At 40.3% G+C, this 9732-nt stretch overlaps 1 protein-coding gene across 1 annotated transcript in view; it reads right to left on the bottom strand.

The window, feature by feature from the left end:
* Position 1: 1 nt before the first annotated feature.
* LOC112452155 overlaps positions 2 to 9732 on the bottom strand; it is a gene marked incomplete at its 3' end in the record, with an annotated part of 11387 nt that continues 1656 nt past the window's right edge. The window contains exons 2-8 of the mRNA XM_025012234.1: positions 8171 to 8203; positions 7319 to 7384; positions 5708 to 5955; positions 5281 to 5539; positions 4486 to 4867; positions 4168 to 4359; positions 2 to 1608 (exon numbers count right to left, since the gene is read on the bottom strand). Of these exons, the coding sequence (XP_024868002.1) occupies positions 2 to 1608; positions 4168 to 4359; positions 4486 to 4867; positions 5281 to 5539; positions 5708 to 5955; positions 7319 to 7384; positions 8171 to 8203 (2787 nt within the window). The remainder of the gene's footprint in view (positions 1609 to 4167; positions 4360 to 4485; positions 4868 to 5280; positions 5540 to 5707; positions 5956 to 7318; positions 7385 to 8170; positions 8204 to 9732) is intronic.

The raw sequence follows: 9732 nt of genomic DNA, 5'->3' as shown, positions 1-9732 counted from the left end.
TGTCAGCCTTATCGTCAGGAACTGAGACCTCGTTACGAAGCTCCGAAATATTGTTTTGGGCAATGCGCAGTGCCGCCGCCACCGTCGCCGTCGCCGTCAATCGATCGTCCTCGCGCTCCGCCGAATGCCGTAGAGTCACCGAGGATTGCTGGTTAACGCGAGTGAGCTCATAGCCGGCGTAATCGTCGGAATGCGTCAAGGCTGCGTCTGAAAGACGACGGACGAGTGCTTTGTTCGTGACATTGTCATCGTCACAGGCATTTCCCGAGTCATCGGCTAGCCAAGGAACGCGAATGATCAAGCGGTCTTCGTCCAAGTCGCACGACGTCAACAGTGGAGCTTCAGCAACGGCACCACCGTCATCGCACTGTTCGTTGCGCGGGCTGTCTTCCCGGGCAATCTCGTCGTCGTCATCGTCGTCATCGTCGTCATCACTGACCTCATCCTTGTGTGCTAGCTTTGTTCTAAGTGGCGCTGATATATGCGCTTCTTCCAATTTCACGTGCTCGAAGAACCGCGTGAGAGCGCGCCGCTGGAGCTGGACTGCTGCTGGTTTGCTGTCTGACTGCTCGTGCAGCTCCAATTCGTGTTCCTCGCGACAGAGCTGCTGTCGCAAGAGCGGGCAGTCTCGGTCGTTTGAGCCGGAGCCTCGTGACTCGTGTGTACAACTGGTGATGGTATGGGACTTGTTATGGCCTGGGAACAGTGAGTGGATGAAGTTTCTTGATCGATGCTTGCTGCAACGATCGTCGAGATTCGTCGTTGTTGCTGCTTCCTCCGCTGATCCGGTTGAGTTTGGCCGTTGCTGTTCGTTGCCGCTCCTCTCGGTATCGCCGTAAGGAGACAATAAGATTTCTGCGGCTGATCTGGTTGACTGATTGATATAGAGTTTGCCGTGTGTGAGTTTGGCCCAGGGCTTCCTGCCGTTGAGGGTTGCTCGGTCCAGCTGATGGTCGTTCGAGACGGAGTGAAGAGAATTTGACAATTTTGATACGGTGACATGGTGGTGTGGGGCTGTACGATCGGTTTGTTTCTTACAGTTGTTACGATCGTAGAACATGGAATGGGTGACGACGGGTTGGAGGCCGGTCTGAATGGTAGTGCTGCAACTGGTCGGCAATTGATAGTTGAAAACTGTGGAGCGGTTTTGGTCTTCGGTTTCACCGCTAGGAGACTGATTGGACCTTCCAGTCGGCTCGGTGATTTTCTTGACGATGAGATATGATTGATGCTTTTCTGGCTGGACGGTGGTACCGGACAATTGGTAGGAGTAGGACACCTGGTCTTCTTGGACACAGGTGACGCTCGGTCGTGAATGGTGATCGACGGCGTGATGGTTGCGATGTACGGTGTCTTGTCGGTATTCGGTATCGAAGATCGAGGTGAGCTTACTGAGGTCTTCTGATTTGTTGATGTTTGAGGCGGAGATATCGTTTGTGGTGATCGGGATGAGGAAGGTTGAGGCAGGCAGCTGATTGACGTCGAAGGCGGTGGAGAGGATGCGTTTTTTCTGAGTTGTATCAACTTTATGAAGTCCACCAGACGTTTTATAGACCTTTGGGTCTTCTCTTGTTTCCCCAATAAATCCTGACGCATTCGCTGTTGCAGCTATTGCAAAGAAGACATATTTTAAATATTTTACCGAGAAAGGCACTTCAAATGTAGCGTGAAACTTTGTTACTAACAAGGAAATATATACAAATGTCCACCCCAATTTTATCTTTGAATATATACATGTTATAAATGCGATTGTGATGAAGATAGTTGTTTAGCACATGCTCTTCACGCATATGAGAAATAAATGTGATTTCGCAAGATAAAAAATATTGTTACAAATCATTGAACATTATTTTAATTTTATAATTTGTAAAATTATGAATTTTATAATACAAAATAAATTTTGAAATACTTTGAGAAATAAAACATCTTCAAAAAATCTAGACGCAAAGTATATATCAAATACGATAAAGCTCTTTTATCTTTTTGCGGAATAGTTTCGCGTATATTTCATAAAATTTAACTAAAATTCAACTTGCAGGAATGGTGTTTTAACTTTTGACAGATAAATTTTTAAAGCTGCCTACAAAATAAATTATAAACATTGAAAATGGACATTTGCATTTGTTTCCATCCAGAACGGCTTACTAATATAGCAACTTTTATTGTACGTTTACTATATACGAAAGCTGCTATGATTGCTTGCCAAAAATTTTCGCTATGAAAAAAAGAGCTAAATAATATAAATTTTGTATGTCATACATAAATGTCTTGGGTGTATAATATATGGTGCGTTTTTTGCATCTATATTACATGCGAGTTAATAAATTATGAGAGATTACGCGTGTTACATGATTCTAACATAAAAATAACTAATAGTGTATTTCTAATTTGCATGCGATCTAGAAAAAAATCACGACATAGACTTTACAAATCCTCGTCGATTTGTAAAGATTATTAATAAACATGATGTAATAAAGCTTAAATGTGTAAGATGTACTTGAATTTTATATAAAAAAGTAATATTTTTTCATGTTACGTAACGATCGGAGCATGTCACAGTCGCAAAAAGATTAACTCATGCGCATATATAATTGGCTCTTCTTTTCTGAGAATTTTTCCGGCAAGGCAAATATTGAAATGTATGGTAAATATCTAGAAAATTATATCACTAATAAAAAATATTACAAATATATCACGCTTGCCATTAGATGCATATGAAATATCGCTCTTAGAATACTATTTCATTTTTCGTATACGATAAATTTTTCAAACGTGTTGATTGACTGTGGGATTTTGTAGAGAAAGAATTTCTATAGTCGAGAAATTCTCCTAGTACTCTAAAAATGTTTTGTAACAAAATTTTCGAATCCGATGTTTTATGTACAATAACGTATATATAATCGAATAATCTTTAAATATGATATTTCAGCATAATCGGCAAATAAATCTAGATGTTACATAAGATTTCCGTCTATTCTCAATAATAACAAAGAGGAAATTATACTTGAACAATCAGGCGCTCTATATTTTTGCAGTGCAATGCAGTGAGCAAATCATATCATAGATCGTTAATGCGAAGGAAATAAATGATTAAAGAAATGAAGCTGATGATTCATATTCATGAACATGGAAAAAACGATCAATAAATAAAAATATTCAAGACTGGTCGATTCTTAGTTAAATTAGTGCATTTAACAAACATTGTAAAACAATAAAACATTACTATGTATATATATTACATATTAAATATAAGAGATCATTTTCATATTTACAGAAATATCTTAGACAACAGAATCGACTTGCCTTCATAAAATATCACATAAACGAAAAAAAAATATATAACGAAAACGCAGAGATCTTGCAGGTTCTTCTGGATGAAAAAACAAAAGAATGAAAATTGTTCGCAATTTACATATTCGATCAACTCAAGAGCATTCCAAATAAAAGTTAACTTTATAATTTGTCTCTATGTAGGCCACAGGACGAACCTGGAGTGACTGGCCGAGTAGTTGTGAGCGTTTTTCCAACTCGTAAACCTGCAATCTCAGATCCGAGTTTCGCTCGCGCAGCTCATATCTTTCTCTCTCTTTTTCCTCTGCAAGATATTTTGCGTTCAATACACAGGTTGTTTTTTTGTGCCCTATCGTGGACGATCGACCAAAAAGTTCTTCTTAATTGCAAATTCTTCGGCCGTAATCGAGAAGCCGGTCTCACACGCGGACACTTCTTCCGGCAGGTTGCCTCTCTCGTTTATTCAGTGCGTGCGTGCCTACGCTCAATTAAGTCTGCGGCAACGCTGCGATACCTCGTTGTATGTTAAATCTAGAAGTTATGGACTCATGTTATACAAATTCCTGTGTTTATTTAAAATAATGTGCTTGCGCCGATTTACCGGTCCTTCATGATTTTATCTCGACCAAGTTTACGTATATGCACCTTGCCGTTACTCTACAATCCGTTAACTGAGAAGGCAGCAAAAAAAATCGTCGGTTTTCCTTCATAATTAGAAAATCAATAATTCCCAACCGACTTGCTGCCGTAAAATGACATAAGCTTATCGCGAACTTTTCACAACTAAAGTTGTAGGAACAAGAACTTTTTTGTCAATCACACGCTTAGCGCTATTGAAGAAGGATTTCTTCTTTCAAGAAACCGAGGACGATTTACCGAGTTTTTCGTCTTTTTTGTAACGTAGCAATTTATTGTCGCCCTCTTCCTCTGCTTCTTCATCCTTTTCGATGTCTTCTTCCTCATCCATTGATGATACACATTTTGGACAAGTTCTGGGTGGTGGCGTCGATCGGGTATGACACGAGATGTGATAGTTACTTGAGCAATTTCTACATGTTGTTAACGAACCTGCGAAATGACAAATCGTATGTGCATATGCATTAAATATGCGTATACATGTATGCATTCGCATATTTTTTCAATAAGACTGTAAAGAAACTAATAACGTTTCTAAGATTGACGCGATGTTTTTACCTGGATTTTCACAAGAGATGCACACGATAGAGTCACTCCCAATCCTTTCAATGGTCAAGCTAGATGGTAATCCGGGTATGCGAACAGCCTTGTTACCTATCGACTGAACAGTTTTGGCACTAGATACAGACACTCGCATTTGGTTGTCTTCTATTTTGCTTTTATTCACGAAGACTTTGCTGTCCGCGTTTCTTAGGATATTTGGCCTAGTAGTGGACTTTTGGATTGGGATTAACGACTTCGTTACCGTTTGCGCCGGTGGCGAGGTAGATTTGGTTGGTTGAGTTTTGTTAGGTGGTGGCGACGGGCCGTTCATACGTGCAGTTGTCTGTCGAGTGTGAGGTGCGTTTCCAGATTGCAAATAAGAATGCCTCTTCCGTTTCTAAAATATATGTGTCAAAATACTAGTCATTAAATAAGATTCAAAATAATACGATATCAAATTGTAAGGACTTATTCCCATCTGAAGCATCTTAAATTTATTTCTTAAATATGTAAATAGCTCAATTTATCTTTGCGTGTTATGTTTTCGCAAAGGCCATGCTAATCTAATGTCCAAGTATCTATATGTACAAACAAAAGAATGGGAATGACGCGTGACTTCGTATAAGAGTGGCTATTGATAGTCAGCGAATTCCAAGTTCAATCCCGATCTCGTGTATGCTTTTATAAGGATTGATTGGAGAGTTAAAGGTTGTGAGTGAGAAGGAATATATGAAATTAAATGATTGTCGCTTCGGGAACCCATATTTCACATGTAAGAACATATACAAACAAAAGCATTGACACACTTACAGATGGCTGCTCGAACATGGAGTATACAAATTGCGGATTAGCTGTGCTACGACGTTTTCTTTCCACTCTTCTGTTCTGCAGCTCCATACATTTGGACTTGGTAATAAGCCCGAGGCAATTCAGGTAGTTGTACTTCTCGGGCGATTCGATGTCGTGTTCTTTTTGCACCTCTTCCTGCTTATCGTCGGAATTTTCGTCCAACGATACCTCAACGACGTCGTCTTCGCCGGAAACGGTTTCCACCGAGCTAGGACGTAGCCTGTAAAGAAACTTCCAATTGAAAAAATTCCAAAATTTTTGTTACAATGATAGACATTTTCGTGTAATTTTGCATGATTGTGAACAAATTTGAATCGTAATTAATTTATATCTTAATTAAATGGGACTTGTTATTCATTTGCTATTTTTTCAGCGCACACAAGCTTACTTCGCACAATCGTTATCTCGCGGCCGCGAACGATGAACATCGCCATTCCTGACAACTTCTTCGTAGTCCTCCTTCGAAGGCTTCGTCTCGAAACCATTGGCAGCTGCTTCATGCTTCGTTTCATTATTATTTGTAATGTGATTGTTGTTGTTGAGCCCGAGGAGAGACGGTATAGAAACTTTCGATCCATTCGCGTTGTCTGCCTTGAACGCGTCTACCTCTTTGCGCAGCCGCTGCACAATCTGCTTCTGTGTATTAACAACCAGAGATATATATAGCACATAGCAGCGTTACTTAATATCGGTGATTTCTAAAAGAGATCCTTAGAAACAGCTTGTACAAGCGCGTTAACTTCAGCACGTTTAGCAAACACATACATGTACAAATATTCGGACAATTGTTATAATTTTATATAAAAATACAAGCGTACAACAAACAGATGTAAATGTTACGAAGAAATAGAATATTAACGTACAGTTGTACGATTAAAATTATGATGTAAATACGCGTTTGTTCTATATATATGTTCAAAAGTTAACTTTCGCAAAGCTCCGGAAAGTTTCCACCACTTTTAAAGTAAACGAGAAATGGATAACTGTTGGAAAAAATGGCTCGGAGAATATTATAAACGAGAAAAACAGTCGTGAAGCTGCGAGAGCGGGGCGGAAAGTTGAGCGAGGGATGAAAGAAGACGCGGAGATTTTGTAAAGAGCCGAAAACGTTTTCGCAGGACATTTTATTGATTTTGAACCGCTCCGTCTCTGCCTCCCGGCTTCTCTCCTTCGCTCCAAGTCGCTCTCGCTCCTTCTTTCAGAATTGTCGCCTCCCTCCCTCGTTCGCTCACCCCCGTATACCCCGCGCGTCGCGCTTTCCCACTCTCGCAGCTTCTGCGTATCATCCCCGTCTATCCCCCGTCCATTACATCCCAACTATTTATCTCGCTTGTTATCAACACCGTTGAAGGAAAGAGAGCGTCGTATTGGTAAGGGACGAGAGCAAACATAGCTACACGTGCAAGAAGTACGACAAATATTACCATTAAATATTCCCGCTCGCTTAATCTTGGAATAAATGAAATTGACAAATTTTATTCACACTCTCTTTTTCCGTTGGAAACTTTCGTAACTCACCGTAACAGCCCGTTGTAATACATGATCAATATATTTAGTCGTTTCACAGTCAGTGCCACGCAAGTGATACTGCGGCATGATAAGACTTGTACTTTGTAAAAGTTAAGCAAGGCATGGCAAAGTTTTTGCTATGCAGCAGCCAACACTTTGGATCAATAATAGCCCTGAACGATAATGTAACTTACTTACAAAACTACAATTTTTCTTTGTGTGTGTATATATATATATAGATAGCATATGTTTACATATAGATTAGTCAATAAATGGGATTATTAGTCTTCAGAGCACAATCATTCTTAATCATTACAAACACGTTTAACTTGACATGCATTTTCATGTTCAAAATCGCGCGATCGATCAGCCAAGAGATTGATTGTGAAATTGCAGGGTCTCGTAATGGAAACTTAAGAAAAGGCGACATATAGATGTGAATCACTACGTGCATGCGACATGAAAGAAAATCAATTGTGTCCGCGCTTACCTGGCATCTTCCCAAAGATACGATGTACACCTGAATTTTTTCCATCTGGCCAAGAATGTCTGGGTTCTGTAACAAGACGCATCACGATTACGTATCGAGTCCGAACACATTCAAACTAGAACCACGTAACTATCGGAATTAGGGCGAGTCGCGTGTGTCGAAGTCTTTGTGGAGTAACTGTGTATTATTGATACTTTTATATGCGCATCTGGTAGCGTCGTCGATAATGCAAAACAGAAGCAAATAGATGGTTCGATCATAAAAAGCTGACTTAAAATCATTAATCAATATTTCATGTAATGAAATTATATGTCAAAGACATTTCGTTTCTTTAGAGCAATTGCTGGAATTATAATCGAATTAATAATTCGATTTTAGATACGTATAACGGTGAAGTTTCTCTTGATATGCATAAATAACATTCGCGGCACTAATTGCCGCGAGACGAAGTGTCTGGCCGAAGTTTGTTGTGCGCGGCGTGGCTTACGAGATTCCAGAAGCTGCGCACACGGACTCCTGTAAAAGTCTCACTGTATCGATTGTTCCCTCCTGAATCTCGAATCCCGTCGTAATTCGAAATAAATCGTATCGAGCCGCAAACCCGCAGCGCGGAAATTATTCAGCACGCCGTACGTATTTATACGTTTCACGAAGTCAGACGTTTAATGTATTAAAACATCGAGAAAGAGAGTTTCTCTAAAACAATTATATAATAATACACTATCATGTAATTAACATATAATTACATTATATAACACATTAATTGCTAATTATATAATACATTATCGCATAATTAGATGACAATGTATTATCGTATAATGATATAGATACAGCAGACATAACGATACTTACATTTGGGTCATCCTTCTGCCTTTCCACGTATATCTGCAATTTAACGAAAAAGTTGTATCGGTATTAATAAGAAAAAAATATAATACGGAGTTCTCTATTATGTAGACCGTACTTAATGTAAGATCGAGCGGGAGATAAATAATTTAGCAAAAGTATGCCAATGTACACGGCCAACTGGAGCACGATGCGCCATTACGCCATTACGCTCTCTCCCCTCGTTAATACCTCCATTAATTAATAAAAATGAGAATTAGAATATCGCGTTTAATTCGCATTTAACTTTCTTCGCTTCTTCGAGAAGCGATCGGCGCAATTTAAGCGCTCAGAGCTAACGCACGCTTGCATATGAATTATTACATAAAAACGTGTATTATACATGTTTAATTATTATATTTTTAATTATTGTATGATTCTTAATTATATGTATCGTATTCATAATTATCCTCACATTTTCAGGAAGATTTTCAATCCTTACGATGCAAATATTTCGAATCAAATATTCTTAATTATTGTGTGATTCTCTTTAGTCATCTATTATTTTCATAATCAACTTTTTCGCATCAAGTATTAAGAATTGAAAGTATTTATATTATTTCTAATGCACGAGAATGCATATTATACATTTTTTATTATATAATTGTATAACTAAGAATAGAGAGAAAGAGAGAGAGAGTGCTGAGTGCAGTTACGTGTATTATTCTTAATTATATCGATATCAGGGGAAGAGATAGCGATGATTCTTTCGCGGAAAGTAGTTGTAAAAGTAATTCCATCGAGAGTAAGCGGAGTTTCGCTCAGAACTGCGGGACTTCTATACCATTCCTCTTCTGGACGCGCGGGAGGGCGGCGAGTTTTCTTTTGTTTTATCCCGGCACGATTATCGACGAGCACGTCGTCAGGTCCGCCTGGCGAAACTCGTCTCGCTGCGACGCGCGCGCAAAAGTATAAGAGGAGAGAACGCGACCTTGTCAACGTTCTCGCGGTAAAAGTAAATCAAGCCGATCAAGCGTGGACTCGACGACCACGGGAGAAGCTTCCCGTGCACGAGTATCGACTCGCGCCTGTCTCCCACCAACGAGATACGCGAACTTCGGTTACATAAATCGCGTTGCGTTCGGCGATTGCCGTGATATAGAGACGCGTCTCCCGTCGACGCGATACATAGACGCATCCCGCGTAAGGGCTGGCTTAACGATTTTATTCTTTTTACGGGATCTACGGGATCTATGGGAGAAGTCAGAAAGCTGAAAGAACCGTTTAAGCTGCGGAAAACTGACGCGAAAGTTTGTCGAACGTGCGTCGAGGTCGGGGATTCTTCTCGGTCTCGCGGAAAAAAAAACGAGAAAAACGCGGACAATTCAGAGAAGACATCGATTGTTCGCGCCCGTGGAGCGTCGCCTCGCGAATCGATCGGACGCGCGCGAACTTTCGGGGAACTTTCTTTCGAATGAGCGCGACATTGACGAGCAGATCCCTCACGTTTCCGGCGTTTCGTGCCGCAAAGATCGAGCCGCCGATCGAGAGCGGGTCGCTTTCGCGCTCGCGGCGCGGCGGCACAAAGG

This window comes from Temnothorax curvispinosus, unplaced genomic scaffold (assembly GCF_003070985.1).
Source record: "Temnothorax curvispinosus isolate PA1 unplaced genomic scaffold, ASM307098v1 QBEX01002996.1, whole genome shotgun sequence".
NCBI lineage: Eukaryota > Metazoa > Arthropoda > Insecta > Hymenoptera > Formicidae > Temnothorax > Temnothorax curvispinosus.
Note: the sequence above shows the minus strand (reverse complement) of the source record. Positions and strands in the feature narration are given on the sequence as shown.